At 46.3% G+C, this 26,133-nt stretch overlaps 1 protein-coding gene and 1 long non-coding RNA gene across 2 annotated transcripts in view; one reads left to right on the top strand and one right to left on the bottom strand.

Moving 5' to 3' along the window:
* The window catches only part of Sptb (spectrin beta, erythrocytic), a 129,274-nt gene that overhangs the window by 67,639 nt on the left and 35,502 nt on the right, over nt 1-26,133 (bottom strand). The window contains exon 2 of the mRNA XM_076921958.1: nt 2,864-3,065. Within this exon, the coding sequence (XP_076778073.1) occupies nt 2,864-3,011 (148 nt within the window). The 5' untranslated portion in view covers nt 3,012-3,065. The remainder of the gene's footprint in view (nt 1-2,863; nt 3,066-26,133) is intronic.
* Nucleotides 15,334-24,274, top strand: LOC143437077 (uncharacterized). Its single transcript, XR_013106762.1, has 3 exons — nt 15,334-15,692; nt 23,088-23,282; nt 24,068-24,274. It is a non-coding gene; the product is annotated as an uncharacterized LOC143437077 (long non-coding RNA).

Raw genomic sequence — 26,133 nt, 5'->3', positions numbered from 1 at the left:
GAGTGACAGTGCAGTGCCGGTGGCTCTTGGAGACCCTACGCCTGTTTCTTCCAACAAGAGCTTCCCCAGGTAAAGTGTGCATGCATGTGCATGCGTGTGTGTGTGTGCGTGACTGTGTGTGTGAGTGTGTGTGTGTGTGTGGGAGGGGTAATTAAGGAGGAAGAAACAGTTCCAGAACAGAACAGAACAGGCCAGAATAACTGAGCTGATGACCCTGCACATCTGGGGTTAGGAAAGGACAGCAAGTATTTATAGACAGCTTTCCTGAGACCAATAAAATCTACTCTTCACCGGGGTTTTACTATTATTTTTTTTTCATTTTTCAAAAACTTTCACTTATTTGATCTTCACAGCCTTGGAAAAGTACTGCCACTCACTGTATAGCCTGGGAAGGACAGCTCTTCCACGGTGAGAGCAAAAGAGGGAGGATGGGGATTCCAGTCTCCAATCTGGACCTTGTGACATTTTCCTACATCCTAGACCTTCAATAGCAGAACAAAAATGGCAGCCCACAGCCAGCCTAGCGAGTGTACCGCAAGGTAGACTGCCACAGGCATGAAGAAGCAGGAGCCAAAGCCTTCGGGCCGCTAATATTCTTACAGGTGGACATCAAGTAGACCCAGTGATATGACGGCAACAAGTGTAGCTTTAACTTCCTGTGGGCCTGCTAGAAAGGGTGACCCCACCTGTCCCACTAGGATGGCTCCAAAGAGAACTGAAGATGAAATTTTCAAGAAGTTAAAACTGGGAGGAGCTGACATGTACTATGTACTCTTATTCATCAAGCAAAATGGACCTTCCCAGAGCTTTATAGCTTCTAGCAGAGACCACTCCACACCCCCTCTCAGGAGATGTTATTTGTAGAGATCATGCGAGGATCCCAGATTGACACGTTTACTTGGTAACCAGGCTTCTGGTTAAGGTCCAGGCATGGGATTCTTTACTGTGGGAGGGGCAGAGTTTCTGTTCTTTAGAAGGTAAGATGCTCTTGGTGATTGAACAGACTTAACCAGGCACAGCCAGTGCTAGGGCACGCTGTTTCCTGATGGACTAGGACTGACTCTGAAGTTTCTTGTTTGATGCCTTCTCCTGTCTCTTTAACCCATCGCCACCGCTTTCCCATTGGCTTGTCGGGCCTTACTGATGTGCCTCCCCAGGCCAATTGGAGATACTCCGAGCTCTTCTGATTTCCCAAATTACACACAGCCCTCAACGCCCAGCTCCTGGCGAATGTCCCCACATTTTGACTCTCTGTGTATCATCTCCTTTGCTTTCTCATTGCTATTTAATTTATGTGCCTTCCCCACAGTTCTTCTCCAGTTCCACTCATGCTAATTAATTGTGAGCACAGTTCATTTTCCCCTAGTAGATTATAAGTCCTCAGAGACAGATGCAATATTGAATTTATCTCTGCGGTTCCCCACTCTCCTTTCATGTTTAGCTGGGGGGATAGGTTTAAACTTTGTGGGCATACAACAAATAATTAACAAAATGAAATTTACTTAGGTTTCCAGTGTGTGTGTATGTGTGTGTTTATGTGTGTATGAATGTGTGTGCACACATTAGCTGTGAAATGGATGGAGTCCTGTGATGACAAAGGAGAGGAGATGCCACAGTCCCTTTTTGGAGTGAGAAGCCATTCCCAAGGGGCCTAAGTCCCTGCTCCTGCCTCCAGGTTTCCCAGGAGCTAAGGCATCTGAGAACAGAGCACAGAGAGGAAAGGAAGAGACAACTTAAGCAGGGCCATAAGACTGAACCACCCCAAAAGTGCTTATGGGAAAGCCTGAGACTTTCTTACAAGGTAGAAGATGGCGGCAGGCAGTGATGATATTCAGGTCCAATCAGGTAAAGGCTACTCTGCCCACTCACACACACCACCACACAGCCCATATAGCTCAAAGTTTCTTTTGGCCAAAGATTTAGGGTCAGAGTATAGTTTCCCCTGGCAAGTTCCAGGGAGACAATAGAAACAGTAAAAGGGGGAGAGGTCCTAAAGAATCAGATCTCAGACAGTAGGAAGAGAAGCCATTCTACTAGAGATTTTAAGATATTCCCGCCATGCACAAGTGTGTGTGTACATGTATATACACACACACACACACACAACACACAGACACTTGAAGGAGGAAAAGCCTTGTGCCATACAAGAGCTCACATACAGAGGCTCCACCACAGCAAGGAAGGACAACGATCTGTTGGGGGGGGGTTCAACTTCTGATCCCCATGGTCCCAAGCAGTACCTGTCAAGGCTTTACTTAATCCAGGACCTCTGAAAGAGCCTGGCGAAGCTGTTCTCATTATCCAGCTATGTACAAATTAGTAAGACACTGCTAAGCACAAATCCAATCCCAGTTCAAGATGAGAGAGACTCCATGCATCAGACTCTCCTTCCTAAGGCAGATTGGAAAGGACACTGTCTGTCTTAATTTCCTGTCTTCATTTGGACCACAGAGGCAGTGATGAGAATCGCACTCTCTGTATGTACAGGCAGGGCACTGAGTGTACAGGTCAGCTCTTGAACTTCTGCCTGTGTAGGCCCTCAAACACTCCTTCACCCAGACTTTCCTCACACTTTAATTTGCTCCCAGGTCACTTGGGACAGAGACAGATGGCAGAACCCAGCCTCCACCAATATCAGCACTTCCCTGCCTCTCAGAGCAACTGGGAGGAAGTAGGGGATTCTGGGACAAGCTGCTAAAGCCTGTACTCCCTGGGGAAAGGGTGCTCTCTGAACTTGGCAAAGGTGTTCTTGTCACTGCCATATGAGAGCTCACATACAGAGGCTCTACCATAGCGAGGAGGGACATGGACCTGATAAGGATTGTGACTGTAACCTTCTGACTCCCACGGCCCCAAGCAGTACCTGCCAAGGCCTTGATCCGGGACCTCTCAAAGAGCCTGGCTGAGCTGTTGTCATTATCCAGTTCATCATCCGGGGCATCCCAGCGGGCATTAATCCGGCTGTATGGTGGCTGGTTGCCCACGTTTTCAAACTCCGTGGCCGATGTCATGTCAGCAGGCTCTTCTTAGCAGCTGTGCCTGGCTCAGTCTTCATGGAAGGGTCCCTAGGGGACAGCAACACAGTCAAAGGGTTAGCGTCCAAGCCTCTTGCTCTTTTTCTCAGTGGGAACTTACTAGGGAAATCCAACAGAAGCAGATCCTATGGAAGCCAAGCACTGTCAGGGCAGCTTCTTCCCCTGGGGTCTCAGGGTCCTGTGTTACAAAATATCGCAGCAGTGGCAGTGGCCGGGACAGAGGCTGAGAGCTGCATGCGGCAGGGTCAGGATGGCCAGCAGGTGGAGACATCAGCCCCAGTGAGCCAGCTTTCTTCAGACCTGCTGCCCAGGCACTGGAGAGCAGCTTAAGAGACAGCTCTCCTGGGAGCCAGAGGCTGGGGATTGTGGGATAGGCACTCAAGGAAGAGAAACCTCAAACATGGACTAAGATCAGAAGTCTGCCTGATGGTGGAGACAAAGACAGGCAGAGACACACACAAACAGACAGACACACACACACACAGAGAGAGAGAGAGAGAGAGAGAGAGAGAGAGAGAGAGAGAGAGAGAGAGAGAGAGAGAGAAGATGAAAGTTGACTGGGTCTGACTTAAATGGAACCAGTGGGGGGGTGGGGGGGGGATGGGGGGACATTGAGTCTACCAGGCCGCCACTAAGACTCCACTCTTAACAACTGGAAAGCCAAGCTGCTTTTTCTTGTTTTTTGTTTGTTTTGTTTTGTTTTTTTCCTTCTTGAAAGTGCGAGCAGTGTTTGGAATAAGGTCTCCTGTTGACTCCCTGACCAGACCAAGCAGCCCAGAGAGCAAGGTAGCAGTACCAAGAGTTGTAGACCTTGACATAAGGAAAATTGGGTACATGAGGGACTGAGTGCCAAGGGAAAAGGAAGACCCATGCGACTGGCAAATGCTTCCCACGGGAGTTTGGAGGTATTCGTGGAAGCACGGGTAGAAAGGGACAAGAATATAAACAAAGGGGGAAAATGGCAGGAGCAAGATCAACACTGAAGATAAGAAGCAACAGCAAGAATGGGGGAGCTGGCAAGTAACTGGAGGATGAGAGAGGTTGGGGAGAAAAGACAGGAGGTGGCAGGACATATTGGTTACCAACGTCCATGGCCATGGGAGACCACTACCTTCTCTCATCTGTACCTGGGAACTCAAGGGATTCCAAGTTCAAGTCTGTATTTCAGAATGGGGGCCCAGAGCCTTCACAGTCAAGAGAGCGACCATGGGTGGAAAGGCCAGGGATGTAGTCAAATGGCAATAACTACTGAACTATATGCCATCTTTTCACATATGCCAACACATGGGCTCGCATCCCTGACACGGTCCCCAGGAGACACGCACAGGCAGGAGAAACAATGCTTGCTCACCACTCTGAGCATGACTTCAGTGCTTGGCCCTTACTCTTCACACTTAGTCACTTCAGACTCTTGCCTCCCAGTCTGATAAATCAATCCCACCACATCCCTTTGAGGTAAGACAGGAGCCAGAATTATCTACCCTAACTGCTCAAGGGAGAAAAGATACAGGATGAGGCCTCCCCAAGGTCGTCTGCCACGACTGTGGTGGCTTAGACGATAGGCCAAACTGTAGCCCTGTTGTCATCCTTGACTGGAATGGTTTTAGGAATATAGGGAGAGAATCAGGCCATTGGGACAGTGTGCCCCAGCTGCTAGGGCTGGACAAAGGTATTTACTGCTCAGGGCAAAGTGGGAAAGCCAGCCATTATCCTGAACACAGTATACCCCACACCATGCTAGGCCTGTGTACAAGACTGTCCCTTTGAACAGCCCGTTCTCCATAATAGACCAGCTGCTTCTAGGGCTGAGCTTTCCCTCTCAATGGTCTGAGCAGAGACAGCTGGGAAGTTTCCTGACTCCTCAAGCCTTCACTACCCCCCTGGAGGAATGCAATGACCACAGGCTTGAAAGCGTGAGTCAGACAGAGGCTGAAAGGCTGACCACCACCTGCAGAGCCACAAGCTTATCCAGTAGCCCCTGAGAGGGGCCAAGTTGCCAGAGGTGAGGGAAGATTGCCTCTGAGCCCCAGAGGTAACCAGACCCTTGCTCACTCCCTTCATCCTGGGCTATTTTTAAGAGTGGCTGAGAGAGGCCCAGGCTGTGGGTCTTGGAGTGAGATTACCTTAGCTATGCTCCGTAAATAAGTCTGCCCCAGAAAGATGAGCCCAAGCAGGCAAACCAGCAGGACCAGCGTGCAAGACAAGATTGATGGCCCTGGGTGCAGGAGATCAGGGACACAACAGCAATTCATCCTGCTTAAAGACGCCATCCTTCCTGAGACCGCAGCTCACAGAAAACAGCAGCCAGACGGTGGCTCTGCCAGAAATGTGGGAAAATACATTTGTGTATCTGAACAAATGAGTCTAGTGTGTTTGTTTGCTTGCTTGCTTGCTAATGGAAGGACCAGATCCCTGGGGATAGATACCACAGAAGAAATGAGAATGGGGTCTCTTCCTCCTGATACCATCCCTAGCCCCTGCCCAGGTGGCAGTTTTACCAGAGTCAAGGGGTGGTGAGGTGTGTCCACATGCTCAGGCAAAGATGGTCTCAGAGAGGATGGATGTAGAGGATGGATAGTCTCAGAGAGGCAGATTACCTATGGTTACTCCAGAAATGGACAACACCCCTCACCCCAGGCCAAGACAATGAGCCTGAAACCAAATTCAACCCAGTGATTTCTCAGTGTCATCCATGTCCCTTCTATTGCCACCACCATGCCCCTTCAAGGCCAGACTAAAAGAACCACTATGGCTAAAGAGAATAGCGTATGATGGGGTCTCATGGGAGAACACCTGATCAAATGAGGAACCACACAAATGGCATTCAAGTTGCCATCTGAGGAGAACTTAGAAATGGGATGATGTGATCAAAGCTTCAATGATGTCAGTCATTGATGCATACAGAGTGGCCTTCCATGACTTGTGGAGGACCTCAATACAGGCCTAAACTTGGACCTCATGCCCTTGTCAGCAAAAGGAGAGGTGGTGTCATATGGGTAGCTCCTTGAGCATTTAATTCCTGTTTCACCCCAAAGACCTTCTTAAGTTACCAAACCTCTTATCAAAGAGTAGGTGCGTCTCCTTTGTCACATGGCCAGAGTCATCCTTGTCCCTTGTCTCCAGGTGACATTGCAGGACAAGCCCTAGGGAGCTTGCCTATACAGCTCAACATTGAAAAGCCCATGTGACTATAACAGCACAGAGTGCTTGATCGGCGAAAGAACGGCTTACTCTGAACATACAACCCGGAGCCGCTCACGGCCACCTCTCACACATACCCGGAACCCATCTGCTTCTAGAATGGGTGTTAGGCCTCACAATATGAGCCTCAAGTGCTTTTCCCAGCTCATCAGTGGGGATCCGAGAAAGTGCCAGGGGCTACAGTGTTTTCCATGTAGGTCTGAGTTATGGTTTATGACAGCTTTCCCCCATCCTCCAGCAGAGAGAATAGACTTTCCTCCATCCCCAGTCTCCTGACAGTAACCAGTACTCTTTCTTCTTCCCTAGGTTCCTCAAAGGCAAGAAGCAAAAAGAGTGCAGATCCACTTCAGGGTGAAAAATGGGGCCACATCAGGGAATGCTAGTCTTCCTCCGTGGGGCTGAGTGAGGCTGATGCAGCCGCTCACACACTGACTTCCTTAAACAGGATTAGACACCCCTGATGTTTGTCTTGTCTGGTTGTTTGGTCTGCTCTTACCTGTTTTCTAGTGTGTTCTGTCATTTATGCTGTGCCAACCTGCTTTTAACCTATTTGATACTATGGCAACCCAGGTCAGGAGATTAGATCCTGCAGTTCCCTTGGTTACTTTTCTGCGAATGCATCTCCAACAAGGGAATGTGCCCTCCTACCCACTCCTTTCATAAATGGATTGCATATGCACAGACACCTTAAAGAAAAGGCAAGTACATAAACACACACCCACCAAAACAGAGAACCAATGAGATGTCATTCACTCCAGGAGCCTCCACTGTCACGAGACATCTCCACCTAGGAAATACAGTTTAGTCTCAATATGGCTATAACTAGTCACACAGCTCTCAGAACAGTAACCATGGGAGTGTCAGCATCATGGGGCAGGTTGGAGGCCTAGGTAAATGCCACCTGTAAGTGGCCTTTCCAGCAGGTGAAAACCACCAGCATTTCTCCTTCCAGAGAGCTCTCTGTCCTGCCACACTGTGCAGTTCATATCCCAACCAAGCCTGGACACAGTGACAGGGTGTGGCTTAGGGTCGAGAGCTCTAAGACTGTCTGTAGTTGCCAGCATAAAGGATCCCCATGCATTTGTGATGTTTTGCAATGTCCTGGTTGGTCACTCTTGACTGTCACTGTTTGGTGATGCCTCTCACAATCCCTGCTGCTGCAGTTTCCGTCATTAGGCAGGGGCTTCAGACCCATGTGTTACAACCTGCCTGCCCTCATCATGGAGGACTCATTAGATTATGACCATCTATTAAGAACTGTCTCTGGTCATACTGCTGCTGCTGCTGGAGCAGGGGTGGGGTGGTGCTAACTGAGTTCTGCCACCCTTACAGGGATTTGGTTGGGAACAGGTGCTGCTTAGCTCTGACACAGGGATTGGCTTATAAGAACAGTGTTTATCAGTGCTCACATCCTGCTCCACTGGGAACAAGCAGAAGAGAGAAGAGAGACAATGGTCCTCTAAGAAAGGTGAGCATCCCTGGTCTACAACGCCCCAAACTCTGAAGCTGTTTCAGTTTTGACATGATGCTGCAATTGGAGAATTCCATACCTGGCCTCATGTGATCTTAGGGTCACTAAAAAATACTACATAAAATCACCTAAGGCTATGTATGTAAAGTGTACATGAAAACAAATGAATTTCACATGTACACATGTACAGACTTGGGCACCCTTAGGACTCCTGTTATGTATATGCAAATATCGCAAAAATCAACAAAAAAAAGATTTAAAAAAAAATCCAGAATACTTCAGATCCCACGCCTTTCAGCACATGAAAGTCAAAGATAGTGTCTGGGCGTTTCCGGGCTCAACAGCAACAGTTAGCGAAACTGATGCTATGTAGCTCTGGTCTCCAGACTCCATTTTTTGTTAAGATGAACACCGATTTATTCTCTGGGGTAAGATTGAAAAGGTGAATACCCACTTTTTCTTTGTCCATTAGGAGGTCCCCAGCCCATAGTCACCTCTCTCTCTGAAGACAGCTGCAGGAGGTGAGGAAGCACAGAGGGCTCCAACACTGGAAATGGTCAAGAATAGATTGAAATAACAAATTTCAAATAATTAAGTATTTCTAATAAAAAGGATCAAATGAAAGGACTCCTAGTATCCCTGAGAATGGGACTAGACTTTGTGTGCAACACAAGGACCTTGACCTGGGATTTTCTTGCCAAAATTGTTGAGCCCTAGAATAGAGTCTTCAGGACTGACTTTCCATTTTCAGTATTTATAGGAAATCAAGAGATAAGAAAGCAAAGAGACAAGTCCAGAGCTCTGAGTGTCCTGCAGACAACTGACTCCGTTTCCTCTACTTCATGTCACCGAAACAAGGCTGAAGAGTCAGCTCAATGGTTAAGAGCACTGACTACTCTTCTAGAGGACCCAGGTTCAATTCCCAGCACACAGATGGTGGCTCATAACTATTTGTAACTCGTGCATGGGATACACAGACATTTGCAGGCAAAACACCAATGCGCATAAAATAAATAAAATTAAAAAGAGAGAGAAAGAAGGAAAAAGAGACCAGGTGGGTTTTATTGTTGTTGTTGTTGTTGTGTTTTCAAAGAGACAGAAATGACGGATTGTTGTGGATCAAAAGAGACTTAGAAGATGTAACAAGCAAACACTGTATAAGTCGTTTTGTATCTTAGGGCAATCAAGGCTATCTGAATAACAGACTCAGTTTTGGATGCTAATTAGGAATTATAGTCCGTTGTAATTGGTACGATAATGACATTATGATTATGCAAGAAAACTAATGGTTTGAATGAAAATGGTCCCCATAGGCTCATGTTAGCACTGTTAGGAGGTGTGGCCTCATTGGAGAAAGTGTGTCACTGAGGGTGGACCTTGAGGTTTCAGATGCTCGAGACAGGTTCACCCTTTCTGACGCCTGCAGATCTGGATGTGGAACTCTCAGCTACTCTACAGCACCATGCCTGCCTGCATGCTGCCATGCTGTCAGCACCATGATGACAAAGGGCTAAGCCTCTGAAATGTAAGCCAGCCCCAATGAAATGTTTTCCTTTAAAAGAGTTGCTGTGGTCACAGTGTCTTTTCCCAGCAACAGAGTGAAACCCTAGCTGAGACAAAACCTACTGTATATTTAAGCAATGCTGAAACACATTGGTGAGCAGGACATGGCACCTAGGATTTGCTTAAATCTGTTTTAGGAATGCAGGAAACAAATAAGCTAGATGAGAAAGTTCTAGCAACTGACCTGGGGTGAGATACACATAGGAGTCTGCGATACCATCCCCCAAGGCTTCTACAGGAAATTCTTGTAAGAAGTTTGAAGCTAGTTTGATGGCTCATGCTTGGAATCCCAGCATTCAAGAGGCTGAGGCAGAAGGATCTCCCTCAACTCAAGGCCATAGTTAAGTGTCAGGTCAATCTGGGCGATGCAGTGAGACTCTGTCTCAACAAACAAACAAGGTTTTAATAAAACTTATACTTAATGATATACTCATTTATAAAATATAGTAGTCTACCCTTTGTGAGAGATATGATCCTAGATTCTCAAGGAGATGCTTAAGACTTCAGCTAGTTCTGAATTCTATAGTGTTTTTCTCTATAATACAGATCTACAATAAAGCTTATAAATTAGGCACAGCAGATCAACATGATAATAATAGAATTATAAAATTATAACTATATACTAAAATTATGATATATAATATATTGTATATTATGTATATGTGCTATACACACACACACACACACACACACACACACACACACACACCTATATATAAAATCGCCAGCATCACTACCCTTGTACATTGGCTCCATTAAGCAGAATAGGAGTTACTTAAATTCTAGCTATGAAGGTCACCTGACACTAGAAAAGGGTACCAAGTGAGCGCTGGGTGGAGAGCATATACAGCGTGGGTAGGCGAGTGCAGACTGATAGGACAATTCACATCTACAGAGTACGAGCTGCAAGGCTTCATCATGCCACTCAGCAAAGTCTAAAGCTTACAAATGTACTTCTTCAGTTTTCCACTTAATACTTTCAGATTGCCATAACCATAGAGGGAATCCGCCTCACAGTCCTAAGCATGAAATACAAGTGGTGCTTAGGATACAAGGCAGCACCACTGTGGCCCCAACATCTAGCAAGGTCTGGCTTCTCCTGCCTCCCTCTCTGAGCTCATCTCCCATCTGCAGGACATGCAACATCCAAGCCTTCTTTCATCTCTTCAAACTCAGCATGTCTAGCCTACCTCTGGGCCCTTGTGTATGCTGGGCCTGTGCCAGAGACACCTTTTGGAGCAACCATGCATGTCTGTCTCTTTCCCATTCCCAAGACTCTTCTTAGAGATCACTCCCTTGTGGCAGTCCTCCCTGGGCACGCTACCTAAGCTGAGTCCTCCCCACCATCCTTGGTCTCGGCACTCTGATCTACCATCAGAACTGCACGTACACATCTGCCATTGACTTCTCCCCACTCTCTTGCCTAGACTGTGGGCTCCATGTGGGCGAGCCAAGCCACACCCATATTCTAGCGCTCGGTGCTGCACCTGGGACACGAGTAGGCACCCAGTACTTGGAATCCTCTTAGAGACCGACCCTCATTCTGGAGCCCTTCGACCTTCACCTCACCATACCCACTATCCCATGTTCTCCTTGTCCCGTCATCCCACTTGTGTGCACTAAGCATTCATTAGAATCTATTAGCACTAAGGCCAGTTATCACAGGTCCGTAGAGCGCCTTTCATTGGTCATTCCTTCATATTCTAAAGCTTTCTCTTTACTTCAGACTGTTGCCACTTCTTTCTTGCCTGGCTTTGGAAAACGTTCCATCTCTTCCTATGCTCAGGCCTTTCAACCTACCCCTCATAAAAACACATCCCGCCTCTGGAAGCTTCCAACAACACAATCTAATCAACTATGGCACCTAGGGCTGAGATCACCTCTCCCTTGTGCTGACTCTGTTCAATGTATCCTGTTGCCTCCACCTTCCACAAGTCATATCTCACACACAGAGATTCATCTGTCTCTCTCCCCAAGCTTTTTTATTTTTACAATGAACACATTTTTTCATTTGGGATTACCTTTCCCTCCCACCCACTCTCCTGGGTCCTCCACTACTTCTGGGCCCAAGTGGAAGGGGCAGTCAAAATGGGATTAAGTAACTGGTGGGAGCCCAGCCACCTTCTTTCCCAGTCTCCCTTCCTAACCTCAGCCTCAGTTGCCATGGGTAGGTCAGTGTAGATCCACACAGCCCTCTCTACTCCCAGCTCTCAGACCCTGGCATCAATGTTGTGTATAGCACTTCATTTTGTCAACTTGATACAAAACTGGAGTCATCTGAGAAGAGAACCGTGGTTAAGGAATTGCGTCCATCAGACTGGCCTGCAGGCATGTTGGTGGGGCATCCTCTTGATTAATGTCCAGCCTACTGTGGACAGATGGTCCTAGGCTGTACAGGAAAGCAGGCTGTGCAAGCCATGGAAGCACTTTTCCACAGCCTCTCCTTCAGTTCCTGCCTCCAAGTTTCTGCCCTGACTTCCCTCAGTGATGGACAACGACTGTAAGACAAGACAAAATAAACTCTTCCCTCCCTGGAAGTTTTGGTCACAGTGATCATTGTGACAACAAAATGTAACTAATGAAAATGTTTAGACTTTTCTCCTTCCACCAAGTTTTAACAAGCTCATGTCTTTCCATCCTAAGCAAAACTCTTCCCAATCCCCTGCCTTCCACCTTTCAAGACCAAACTTCTTAACAAAGTTGCCAAGGACACAAACAGGTAATTGGCATAAGAGGAAACCAAGGAGGCTACAGCCAGGCCAAGAGATGGTCAGGCCTTTCAGAACTGAGGAATGTAGATTGAAACAAGGAGGTGAAGGCAACCCTTAGCAAGGTAGAGCATGAGGATGATGAGGGCGGAGGCTACCAGCAGTGTGGACTGGTCCACCAGCAGTGTGGACTGGTCCAGCATGATACCACACACACCAAGGGGCCTATAAGCCACTTGCTGAACAAATGCGCAAGACTGGGAAATGTCCCTAGGATGAGAAGAGTTCTTCTGTAGAGGACTTAATATTTGGAGGTCAAGAAGGCTGGGGGCTGGGAACATGGCATATGCTGTCACGCCGAGGACTGATCATCAATAACCAATGCTGTCACTGTTGCTCCTGACCCTCAGTCACAGACTCCCAGCACCTCTTCTGTTGCTAGACCGAGTGGCTCGAGGGATGGCCAAAGGCACTGTGCCCAGGCCCTTGGAATCTCTGTACACTTTAAAACCTCTAACCCAGTCCCTGCCTCAGCGCCCTCAATCACAAGACTGTGCAGAGCAGCAGCTTCCATAGATACTTCTGGACAGGAAGGTCTTCCCCACTTCATGCAGAAGTCTCTTCTGTCTCCTTCCTGTGCCACAGAAATGCCAGTCACAGAAGGACTTCAGAAGGATTTCAATGCCAGCATCTCGACCACACAAACAAAAGCAGCTATCTTAAAAGACGGACTTGTAAATAATGTATAAGTTATGGGTGCCAATTTATTCATCCCCGCTGGAGCTTTTACAAAAACTCAATTAAAGCTCGTCTTTTAGTTCAGGCCGACAAGGACTCCTGAGGGAACAGGTGCTGGCCAAGGGGTTTTCCCGTCCTTGGCCAGGGCACCAAGCCTGACTTCATGGGGCCATCCTCTGGGGACACTTAGGAAGTTGTCTGCAAGAGGCAGCTCCAGACTCAAGCAGAGGTAACTGCAACTTCTTGAGGCCTGGCATCAGTTCGTGCCTCACCCAGTCTCCCAGGCCTTCTCAGGAGCATGCAGCCACTTGGCTCTTCAGCCCTGGCCTGAGCTCTGCTGGAGGGGAGGCACCAGCCACGAGCTTATGAAAGTCACACTGTAGGCCACGCTCCTCAGGAGCGATATCAAACTCGTTAGATCATCGAATCTCAACCTTTGGGGATGTACTGACTAGTTTTGTGTGTCAACTTGACACAGGCTGGAATTTTCACAGAGAAAGGAGTTCCATGGAGGAAATGCCTCCTTGAGATCCAGCTGTAAGGCATTTTCTCAATTAGTGATCAAGGGTGGGAGGGCCCATTGTGGGTGGTGCCATCCCTGGGCTGGTAGTCTTAGGTTCTATAAAACAAGCTGAGCAAGTCAGGGGAAGCAAGCCAGTAAGTAACATAACCTCCATGGCCTCTGCATCAGCTCCTGCTTCCTACCTGCTTGAGTTCCAGTCCTGACTTCCTTTGGTGATGAACAGCAATGTGGAAGTGTGAGCTGAATAAACCCTCTCCTCCCCAACTTACTTCTTGGTCATGATGTTTTGTGCAGGAATAGAAACCCTGACTAAGACAGGTAGTGACTTCTTTGGGAGTCACATATCAGATATTTACACTATGATTCATAGCAATAGCAAAATCACAGTTATAAAGTATCAATAAAATAATTTCATGGCTGGGGGTCACCACAACATGAGAAACTGTATTAAAGGGCTGTAACCTTAGAAATGTTGAGAACCTTGGCCCTGGATGATTGTGAGCAGAACTGGGCTAGGGATGCCTTAGCTACCTGCTTTACCTGTTACTATGATAAAATACTCTGACCAGAGCAAGGGTTTATTCTGGTTCACAGTTAGACTGTATAGTCCATCATTGTGGGGAAGCCATGGTGGCAGGGGATCGAGGCAGCTGGCTTTATTGCATCCATGGTCAGGAAAGAGAGACAGAGACTGAGAGATAAAGATAGACAAAGATAGTCAGAGACAGAAAGAAACAGACAAACAGACAAAGATAGACAGAGACAGCCAGCCAGCAACAGATTGGTACTGATGTACTTCTGTTAACTTTCCCCTTTCTATTCAGTCTAGGATCCAACCTCAGAAAATGGAGCCACCTACCTTAGTTAACCTAACCAAGATAATCCCTTACAGGCAGGGCCAGAGGCTAACCTAATGCAGGTAATCCACATGTGTCTGGAGGCCTGCCTCCCACATGAGTCCAGATCCTGACAAGATGACAGTCAACACTAGCCATCACAGAAGGGAAGCCAGAATAACTGAGATGTACACATCTTAATGCATACATCCCCGCTTACTGTGTGCTCACCTGACCAAACTTAAACAGCATTGTTGCTACTATGGCTGCCAGTACCCGACTCTGTCAAAATAAAAGACCTAGCTTGAAATCCTAACTGCTGTACTTAGTAGTTGTGTTCTACAAGCTTTTAACCACTCTGTGCCTCAGTTTCCCTGAGCTGCTACAGTACAACTACTCTGCACACCCATGTCTCGGCGCCCCACTTTCTGCTCACACAGTTGAGGTGCATTTCTTAGCCACCCTTCTGCTTAGGTGAGGTAAAGAACTAAGCAAAGGTGACCTGCATCTCTTCAAGGTCTTAGGCATCAAATCCTTCTCCATCATTCTCTGATCTTTGCCCCTAAGCTCCTAGAACCAAGGAGCCAGAGCCAGAAGACAGAGGGAAACTGGCTTCCTAGATGACTAGGGTGGACAGTTTCCTTCCGGTGCACACCGCTCTCCTCGCCTACAAAGTGTGCGAGGAATAAAAGTTCCTTTTGCACACACGTTCCTCCAGTCCACTCAACATCCACCACACAAACCTGAGTAAGAGATTATATGAAGTTATACAACCGTGATGCAGAAATCGTATTCTGCTAAAAGCCCAAGCTGCTATTTACAAAACAACATGCCGTGTATGTTCAACCTTGTGAACTCGATCAATACGATCTCATAGTAGAGATAAAGGAATACTGGAGGTGGAGTTTATTGTCAGCCCATCGTTCTCCCTGAAACCCTTTCCCCTTTCACCCTTTCTGCTTGTCCACGCTGTCCTAAACTGCCTTAAAGCCAGGTCCCTCCACTGAGTAGACCAGCCCTTCCTCCTTCCTCAGACCTACTTGTTAGTTGTTAGAAAAAGTCCGACCGCAGTTCAGAACAGACCACTCCAGACCACACAGTTCCAAGGGGGAGGAGGTTTATTCAGGAGATAGGGCAAAGGTGGGGACAAGAAGGTGGAAGGATAAGAGAAAAGAGAAGTAGAGGCTGGCCATGACCACGTGGAGAGAGAGGGGGGGTGTGTGAGGGGACAGAGAGGCAAGAGGGTAAGAGGGTAAGAGATTAAGAGTAAGAGAGTAAGAGAGTGAGGAGGGGGCAAGCAGCCCTTTTATACTGGATCATGCCTACCTGGCGGTTGCCAGGTAACTGTGGGGAGGAGCATACCTGGCTGTTACCAGGTAACTGTGGAGGTGGAGTTTACATAGAATACTAACACTACTGACCTTCCCACAGCCAAGTAAAACTGACACTGACAACCTAAAGCCCTGTCACTGTAAAGAGAGGGGAGCTGCGATCGCTTTACTGGGAAGATTCAAAGGAGGGAACGCCAAAGAGGCAGGTTTGGAGCCAAACCAGGGCAATGGGTGAGAAACGGTTGGCTGGACAGACTACTCACCACCTTCAAATAATGCAAAGGAGGTAACTAACGATCTATGGTATCTGCCGAGAAGGCCAGCTGTCCCCTCTCTGCCCCTGGAGACCATGGACTTCTCACTACGGCTTTGCGCTGTAACTCTGGTCTAGTTACATTTCTTGTCGCTATGATAAAAAAACAACTTAAAGAAGAAGGGGCACAATCTATGGGGTGGGAAAGGCAAAAGGCAGCAGGAACCCACGGCAGCTGGCCCCACTGCATCCTAAGCAGGAAGCAGAGTGAGTTAAATTAGCTCGCTTTCTCTTGGGTTTTCAGCCCAGACAGTGGGCATAGAATGGTATCACCTACATGTAGGATGAGTCTTCCTACTTCAATTAACCTAATCTGGATAATCTTCAGATGTACTCAGAGATCTGTTTCCATGGTGATTCTAAATTCAATCAAATTGACAATCAAGATAGGACTAGAGAGGTTGTTCAGTTAAAAGCACTGTCTGCTCTTCCAGAGGACCAGGATTCAATTCCCAGCACCCTACGGCAGCTCACCACCGTCTATAACTCCAGTTCCAGGAGACCCACACCCCTCACACAGACACACATGCATGCAAAACACCAGTGCATACAGGGTAAAAATAAATGAAAAACAAGACAACCACATAAAACAAAACAAGAAGAAATGCTTTGCCGGACAGTGGTGGTTCGTGCTTTTGATCCCAGCACTTGAGAGGCAGAGGCTGTGAGGACAGCCAGGGTTACACATAGAAACCCTGTTTTGAAAAACAAAACAAAACAAAACAAAACAAAGGATTGGCCACCACAGAGAAAGACCAGGGTTAGGGAGGAGTTGCCCAAGGTTTAAAATGCAGCCGGGAGGGTCAGACTGAAGGCTCCAATGGGAGGGTCAGACTGAAGGCTCCAATGGGAGGGTCAGACTGAAGGCTCCAATGGGAGGGTCAGACTGAAGGCTCCAATGGGAGGGTCAGACTGAAGGCTCCAATGGGAGGGTCAGACTGAAGGCTCCAATGGGAGGGTCAGACTGAAGGCTCCAATGGGAGGGTCAGACTGAAGGCTCCAATGGGAGGGTCAGACTGAAGGCTCCAATGGGAGGGTCAGACTGAAGGCTCCAATGGGAGGGTCAGACTGAAGGCTCTAATGGGAGGGTCAGACTGAAGGCTCCAATGCTGGCCTCTGAGAGCCACACTCAAACTCAGCTTCACTGCGCACTTACCATAGCCAAAGAGACTGGATGAATTTCCTAGACCCACTCTAGCAGCTGATATTTGATTACAAAATAAAAACAAGCATTCAGGGCTGGAGAGATGGCTCAGTGGTTAAGAGCACTGACTGCTCCTCCAGAGGTCCTGAGTTCAATTCCCAGTAACCACATGGTGGCTCACAACCATCTGTAATGAGATCCAATGCCTTCTTCTGGTGTGTCTGAAGACAGCTACTATATATATATATATATATATATATATATATATATATATGTATGTATATATATATAACAAATCTTTTTTAAAAAAAAAAGACAAGCATTCACCAGTTGTCTATAACTATTTATAAATTTAAGAAACACCTATGAGAAACCCTGTCTTGAAAAACAAAGAAAAAACAAACAACAACAACAAAAAAACCCTATGAGCTATAGAATCCCCAACTCTATTACATAGATTTAATTATAAAAAAATGTAACACTTTTATGAATAAAACTATAATGCACTGATGGAATAAATCAAAGAACTAAAGAGAAATACTGTGCTTAGGGATTAGAAGAATCAATGTTGCTTAAATGTGAAGTCTCCAAAAACTGGTCTATAAACTTGACCCACTACCAGATGAAATTCTGGTAGGACTTTTTGGTAAAAATCAACAAGCTGGTTTTAAAATTAAATGGAAAAGTGAGTTAGAAAAATAAAAGTCAAAAACATTTTGAGATGAAGAAAACTCATATCACTCCATTTCAGACTTACCATAAAGCTACAGTCATTAAAAGAGTAAAAAATGCCAGGCACGGTGACACACACCTTTAATCCTAGCACTCAGGAGGCAGAGGTAGGCAGATCTCTGGGTTTGAGGTCGGCCTGGTCTATACAGTGAGTTCCGGGATAGGAAAGTATGGCACAAGGTCAGCATATATGCCGATGGATTAGAAAGTCCAGAAATAGATGGGCATATATGATCAATTCCATTTCCAGTTGTATTTATTTTATTTTATGAGTGTTTTGCCTGTGTGTTTGTCTGTGTGTCACATGCAAGTCTGGTGCCCTCAGAGGTCAGCAGACAAGGTTGGATCAATTGGAACTGGAGTTATGAATGGATGTAAGCCACCATGTGGATGCTGGGAGCTGAACCTGGGTCAGCTTAATCCAGATGGGTTGTATAATCCAAATTAAAATCATCTGTTCTTCAAAAGATACTGCCAAGTATGAAAAGACAATCAGTAGAGGAAGAAATATTTGCAAAACACACATCTAATAAGGAACGCCCATCCAGAAGCATAAAGAACTCTCAAAACTCATTAATAAAAAATAAATTAAAAAATTGAAAACCTAGATAGGTAGTGGTGATATATACCTTTAATCCCAGCACTTGGGAAATAGAGGCAGGCAGATGTTTGTGAGTCTGAGGCTAGCCTGGTCTACAGAGTGAGTTCCAGAACAGCCAGGGCTACACAGAGAAACCCTCTCTGGAAACAACAAAGAAAGAAATTAAAAAACAAAACAAACCCTTAGCTGAGAAAAAGCAAAAGGTTTCTAAAGATGCTTCAGCAGAACAGTGTGTGGATGGCCAATTAAGTACACAGGAAAAGGTGAGTGACTTCACAGGGAGATGCAAATTAAAGCCACAAGATAGCAGCATATGCTTATTCAAATAGCTTATTTAAAACAAACAAACAAAGCCCTGGACCGGTCCCCATGCGGCTACTAAGGCTTCCTCGGTTGCCTGTGAGATGCAGAACAGTGCAGTGAAGATAGAAAACAGTGGCCAAGATTAGACATGTGTTTACCACACGACCTAGCAATCCCACTCCCAGGCATTTACCCAAGAGCAGCGAAGACTTCTGTTCACACAAAACTCCTATGCAAATATTTATAGTGACTTTACCAACCAAGACTTAGAAACAACCTAAATGCTTATCAACTCATCCAGAATAGCTAAGCCAACTGGTACCATCCACAAAGTCGGATATCACTCAGTGATAAAAGAGACTCGATAAACACACAACACTGACGAGTCACAAACACATTACACTAAGTTAAGAAGGATGGAATAAGAAGGCTTCCTGTCACATAATTTGATGTATGTGACACTCTGGAAAAAGGCAAAACTATAGGGACAGCGATGCCAGGGATTGGAGTTGGGATCACAGGCTGCTAACAAGCATGAGGGAATGCAGGGGCATGACTGAGTCCTTACACACCATGAATATTTATCAAACCTATAGTAATCCAGAATTTAGAAAGGGTATGTAAATTATACCTGAATAAACCTAAAAATAAAATAATACAGCTAAAATTATAAATAAACATAAAAGTCTAAAACACATCTATGGAATACTTACTACTTGCAGTCACATTGTTATTAACTGCTCTGACGATAATAATTTAGAACAATTATTATAATTTAGTTTTACATAAAGAGAGGGTTTTCTTCAGCAAGATACAGTAATGTGAATATGTATAGAGAAGGGTCCTGGGTGTGGGAGGGATGGCTGATGGGTTAAGAGCACTTACTGCTTTTGCAAAGAACCAGGGTTTGATTACCAAAACCCACATAGGCATGGGAATTAATCTGCAGAGGATCCTAGGCCCTTATCTGGCTTCTATAGGTACTTGCACATACATGTATACACACACACGCACATGCACAAGCACACATTAAAACAATAAATCTTGGGGATTGGAGGGATGGCTCAGCGGTTAAGAGCACTGACTGCTCTTCCAGAGGTCCTGAGTTCAATTCCCAGCAACCACATGGTGGCTCACAACCACCTGTAATGGGATCTGATGTCCTCTTCTGGTGTGTCTGAAGAGAATGTTCTCACATACATACAATAAATAAAATCTTTTTTTTTTAAATCTTAAAAGAATTTTCCCTATGCCCAAGTTATCTAAAATATCATATAAATAATAACAGTATGAATAATGGCAATAAGTTAAGTGGGATTTCAGAAGCAGAAAAGAATATTTGAAGCTAGAAAAGTCTTTAGAAGAAACAGCTGAGAACGGAGTGGTAATTTTTATTGTTGAATATAATGATATTTATCAGAATGTTTTCTCAAGCCGTTTCTCCATGATCATCCTCATAAGTCTGTAGGACAGACAGATGAGAGACGTTATCAATCTCAGTGCAGCTACACAAACCAAGAGTTGGAAATCAAATTCTCTTAAGCTATGAGCCATCTCTCCAGTCAGAAAATCAAATTCTCTACCTTAGACTTGGGATGATGGAGCCAATGTCTAAACTCAGGACTTCAGAAAGAGCCTGGTTTGTTTTCTGTCTATGGCATCTTGAGCAAAGCTCTTCTTTTTCTTAAGACACGCAGGACTGTGGATAGGCCCTTCATGGGAGCCAAATGCCCCTCGCTTTTCTGGTAGTGTTCCATAAGCCCAACATGCTTGTTGGAGTCTTTACCAAATATGAATGAGAGCCAACTAGGCGTGCGTGCGTGCGTGCGTGCGTGCGTGCGTGTGTGTGTGTGTGTGTGTGTGTGTGTCTAGGCTAGAGGTTGGCATCAGGTGTCCTCAACCACTCATATTAGTAGTATTGTTACTCTTGTGTGCGTCATATGGACCACGGTGTACATGTGGAAGTGAGAGGATGACGTTGGGAAAGTGGTCTTTCTTTATGTTGTGGGTTCTAAGAAGTGAACTCATGTGGGCAGGATTCATCAGGCCTTACCCACCAGGTAGCCTGCCTTCTTGTCCACTATTTTTTGAGACCCAATTCTTCTAGACTGGCTAGCCAGCAAGCACCAGGGCCCTCCCTCAGCACCCCCAACCCAGAGCTCTGGGATGGCAGGCATGCCTGGCTTTTATGTGGTTGTCAGAGATGGAATTTAGGAACTCGGACTTATTCAGCGAGCATTTTACAGACAGATCTGGTGCCTCAACTCAGAGCAGAGGTTTTTTTTTTTTTTGAGGTAACTGGTTGTTATATTTATGGTTTAGATGTCTCAAACCATCTTTTATAAATACAAAAAAAGAAAAAGCCTGCCTCAAATGCAAGGTAATAGGCTCATTGTGCAATTGTTTATATCCTACCTGGACTCTGGGGCAAATGCAGAATGCTGTTTACTCTTTGGAGAGATCAGTTCCCTTGACTGAGGACAGCACATGCTCGCAGGGCTTGCCTGCCTGAGCTGTACCCCGTATAGCTCTTGGTACCATTCCTGTACACACTGGATGCTCACACACTGAGCTCCTTGCTTCTGGAGCCTGTCCTTATGCCTAACTCTGAGCAGAGGGGAGTGCAGCTGCAGAGCAGTGTTTCTGGTGTAGAAGCCATAGCACTAGAGGAGTGACATCTACAACCTAGACATTTTGCTGTGATAAACATTTTTTTTTACCACCACTAACAAAATGATACAGGGCCGTACTGTGATGAATATCAACTATTTCCCAAGTGGGTGCTAAATAGATGCCCACAAGCAAGTGGCCTGTCCTTGTCATCGCCCTCTCCCCCCAATGAGTTACAATTAGGTAGGTGACTAAGACATCCCTCACAGACAGAGCTGGAGAACACACCTCTCCCTCCTCTCTGCTCCAGTTATCTTACCTGGTCAACAGGGAGCCAAAGTCTCCAGCTATGAAGCTGTTACCATCAAATATTTAGTGGCAATTTGCCTCGTGCCAGGCATGGGGTTTTGTAAACACCATCACATGTAAAACTCAGAACAGTCCTGAGAGGCAGCCATTCCCTTAATCCCCATTTGATAGGTCAGGAAAGGGGGAGGGGGAGCTTAGAGGATCAGCAACTTGCTCCAGTCAGTCAACCTTTGGGGACAGAGCTAGGAGTCAAACCCAGGCAATCTGGCTCAGAGCCTCTGCTCTTATCCACTTTGGTTGCCACCCCATTGGCCCAGTCTGACCCCAGCCCCGGGCAGGAAGGAAGCGGGAGACCAAAGGGGCACAGAAAGTATAAACAGTTTTAAGAGCATCAGAGATGAACTCTCCCACATCCAACTCAACACAGGAAGGAAAGGTGATCTTCACAGGGAGACCCAAGAGGCCTCTTAGGGTCACAGCTAATCCATCCTGGTATTTCAGAACACAAACACACCAGGCCTCCAGCCTGCACCAGATCCATATCTTACAAGGGCCACCATCCACTTTTATCCCCACTCACAAACAGCAAGGTGGAGAGCATTCTGGGATAAAAAAGAAACTGAGGCAGAAGAGAAACGTCTGCAGCCAGGCCCGGGGCTCTCATCTAAAGTCCCGCCTTGTGTTTTCATGGGCTTTCTGTAACATAAAACATATCCGCCTATTTGAAGGAGGGAAAGCCCAGTGTATGGCAGACAAGAGGGCTTCTAGCAGGAGGCTCCACAAGGTGTCGTGGTTTGATACCACTCTCCCCATATCTGTTAAAGAGCGCGGCAAATGTTATCATCTGGAAGCAGGCAGAGACTACCCCTAATTCTGAGCACTGTACATGGGCTCCCCAGAAGCTCCCACACTGGACTTAACATAAGTACCTCTCCCATCACATAATCAGGTGGAGCTGCTGCCAAGTACCCAAGACCACGTTCTTCTCTTAAAGTGGCCTGATTCCAAATAGTTCTTGTGGAGCAATGGCTGAAAGACTGCAGAGGGCTGCCTGTTCCTGGGACGCATGTGGGTGTAGCCGGTGTGGTGGACACATAAGCCAGGAAAGGTCATTAGCAAAGTGTGGAGAAATGAACCTGTCCTGCTAAAACTGTACAGGGATTCCAAAACACCAGCCAAGCTCCACTGCCCTCTAACCCAAGGCAATAGGAATCTTCCATTCAGAAGTGGCTTGAGCTAGTTTCCAGAAAGAGCCGGAGACAGCATGTGAGGGATTTAGGGCCAGAAAAACTAGACTAAGGTGACTCTGATCTGGTGTTCTGAACCAGGCAGTATTTCCTGGAGTTAGGCACATCTGAGGAGATAGACTGCCTGGGGATAACTGGACACAGTCGCTTATTAACTGTGGTCTTAGGCTGCTTAAACTCTGTAAATCTTTATCTCTTCATCTATAAAGTGGAGTTAATAACAGGTATCATCTCCCAGCACTGCTGCCTGGATCAAGTGAGAGGATGTGTTAAAGCCCTGGGTGCCTGGCACGCTACTCTTTCTCAGAAAAAAGTGTCAGCCCCTCCTGCACTCACTTTCCTCAGTTATTAACTACTCTTCCCTCTGTTCATGGCTCTTAAACAAGTACAGTCTTTTGGTTTGTCTGTTGTTTTGTTTTTAGTCACCAGAAGCCTATTATCCCTGGCACTTGCACAAGCACTGCCACCACGGCTTGTCTGGGTGTCGTCTGTGTGGTGACCCTACTGCAGGATGCCAGACTCCTGCCAGGCAGGCCATCTATTCTTTGCATTCTTCATGGATTTTGTGAAGCTGGAAACAGGCAGGGGCAGTAGCATCTTCTATCCAGATATCTGAGGTGAGTCCCTAAAAGAGATACTGGGGAAGGGGCAGAGGGTCCTGTAGCTAACACAAGCTTACAGGCTTGCCAAGCAATTCTTGAGATTGTTGCTGATCCTGTTTCTGGTTTTACATAAGAAAACATGGATTTAATACACTAGGACGGAAAGAATCAATATCCAAATGTTTGCCACAATACTCACAATAAAGCCGTCTTCCCACCCTTTTTCCTGTCTATGTGGTCACAGCACCAACACAGTTCTGCTCCCACCCCAGCGCTAGCTGCTGATGCTGGGGAAGGCCTGCCTGTGACATCCTATTCAGTTAGTGTAGGTTTCAGACTTGGCTTAGTGACTCCCTTCAGACAAGGGAGGACAGGATTCGCAGAGGGGAATGCTGCCTGGTTCACCTCGGCAACACACCCACCAAACAGCTGACAGGCCTAGAGAAACCATCATTATTATCCTTGGCATTAGCTTATGGACTTTGACCCAAACCACTGCATGCTCATCATTACAGGTAAGAAGTTGCCCGTTCTTACCTACAAATTCAATACTCTGGAGGACGGGCAGGAGGACCGTGAATAGGAAGCCAACCTGGGGCTCTATGTGGAGCCCTTGTCAAAAAAAAAAAAAACCGTACAGACTTCCTAGTCTTTGCTGGGACTCTATACACAGCTACCACCACCAGACCCCCATGCCAGAACAGAACTGTGTTTAGCCTGTGTTTATACAGAAACTGTTAATTTGATGTATCTCCTTCCTGCCAACCTAATATATTTTATTAGATTGTTTTTAATTATAGGTGTTGATGTATGCCAAGCCCTTAGAGAACCCCAACAAAAAAAGGCTACAGCTGAGAGCCGAGGCTAACAGTAGTGGACTCTGTCCACCCTCAGAATGGTACCAGTTGAGGAGAAAAGCAAGGGATGAACAGCGAGGGAGGATGGCCTTTCTCTCCGAGAACCGCTTGGCTATGGTCATGGCATAAACACGACCAGCTGGAAACCTGCCTCTGTCTTTATATTTACACTTGTCTGCCAATAAACGGATGGATATCTGTTATAAATTGTCCACCTAGGCATGGAGGGATCGAGTCCCAACGCACGACAGGAAATAGATCTCTAATAACAAACAGCTATAGGACACCATCATTGAAGGCAACACTACTCATATTTAGTATAGGGGTGAAATGGCCCTAAGAGTCTACTACACTGTCTTTGGTCCACTCCTATGAGTGACTTCTGTCTGCTTTTGAGACAGGCTCTCATGCAGCCTGTGCTCAGTGTGTAGCTGAAACTGACCATAAACTTCTGCTCGTTCCGCCTGACTTCCTGAATGTTGAGAACACAGAACAACAACACCCCTAGCTCATGCCCGTCTGGGGATCAACCCCAGGTTCCTCACATCCCAGCCCCTACAAGTGCCCCTCACCTGCTCTATTCAATACATTTAGAAACTGAGGCTTACAGAAGCCATCCAAGGCCATGTGAGCAAAAGAAGGAAAGGGGGAAACATGACCTCCGCTTGCCTGCTGCTGGGCTCACAGAATCATTTCGGGACTCTATGGATACATTTCAGTTTTCTTAACAGCCTGGTAATTCCCACTAACACTTAGGAGGGCTTTAATAGGCAAGAAATGTAAAGGGTTTGCTGGTGCCTGCTGTAAATTCCTCCTAGTGTAAAAGTCACACTTAACCTTCTCCTCCCCTGTCCAACACTATTTCTATATATAAAAAAATAATAACCAAATGTTTCTAAAATACATCCAAATACTACCCAAGGGTTCCACCTGATCTCTGCAGTGGGAAAGGTGCCCAGTTCCTTTGGTGGCCACAGGATGCTACTTCAGAAACAGAGAGGAAGCTGCTGTTCCTAAAAGCCCTGGGTGATTCATGTCACTAGCCCAAGAGAAATAAGACCCAGAGTCTATGCATGCCCTTAAACTGATGCTCCCACACCACATGCCTCTCGTTAAAGGGACAAACAGTCTCCGAAAACCAGGAACCCAAAGGTCCGAGAAATAGCTACCCAAGCCAGGCTGGCACAGCCCACACGTACTAAGCTCCTCCTGAGCCTTCTCCATTATCTAGACATGGCAGGACTGGCCGACCCCTCTTGCTTATCTCTTTGTGCCTCACACGGTTGCTACACCCACTGCATGCAGGACCTCTTTATCGGGAAAGATCCACAGGACTAGCTTGTGCTTTTGTGCACAAGTGGTTACTCAGCCCGCCAAAAGATTGATAATTCTGTGTCTGCCTATTGGTATGTACATTATAAACACACACAACTGGTGGGTACAGACGGGGCAGACACAGGCCGCAGAGCATGCGGCTTTGGATGCTGCAAACCGACTCATAAAGCTGTACCATCGCCCTTTCCCTAGAATGCCTGCCATTGTCCTTATGCCCAACAGCTAGAAAACAAAAACAAAGCTCGCTAGGCTTTGAATGATATTAATTCATTCCATAAATATCCTCTAAGTTCTCTGCTGAATTCTCACACAGCAAGTTTTACCAAACTGTAGGATTCTAGAGATGAGACCAAGGCACCCTTTAGCCTTCCTGTGGCACTAGTGTTGGGAGACAGCAGGATCACTGAGCTTAGAGGCTTGCCAAATGGCAGCAGCCTTTGACAACGTGAAGTGACATTTAAGGCTTAAAAGTCTTCCTGGATGTCTCCCACACTGTGAAATAATAAGCTTACCACAGGCTCATCTACTTTCTTTGTTTCTGAGTCTTTTTTAAAATTATCGTTTATATTTCTAATGCGCGAAAATTATTTATTAGATATGGTCAGACACTGGGGCCAATATTGATTTTAAAAAAGACACATTTTACATTTTATGCATAAAGTAAGTAGACCAAC

The sequence above is a fragment of the Arvicanthis niloticus genome, chromosome 23 (assembly GCF_011762505.2).
Source record: "Arvicanthis niloticus isolate mArvNil1 chromosome 23, mArvNil1.pat.X, whole genome shotgun sequence".
Taxonomy (NCBI): Eukaryota; Metazoa; Chordata; class Mammalia; order Rodentia; family Muridae; genus Arvicanthis; species Arvicanthis niloticus.
The sequence above is the reverse complement of the archived record's forward strand: the minus strand, read 5'-3'. Positions and strand labels throughout refer to the sequence as shown.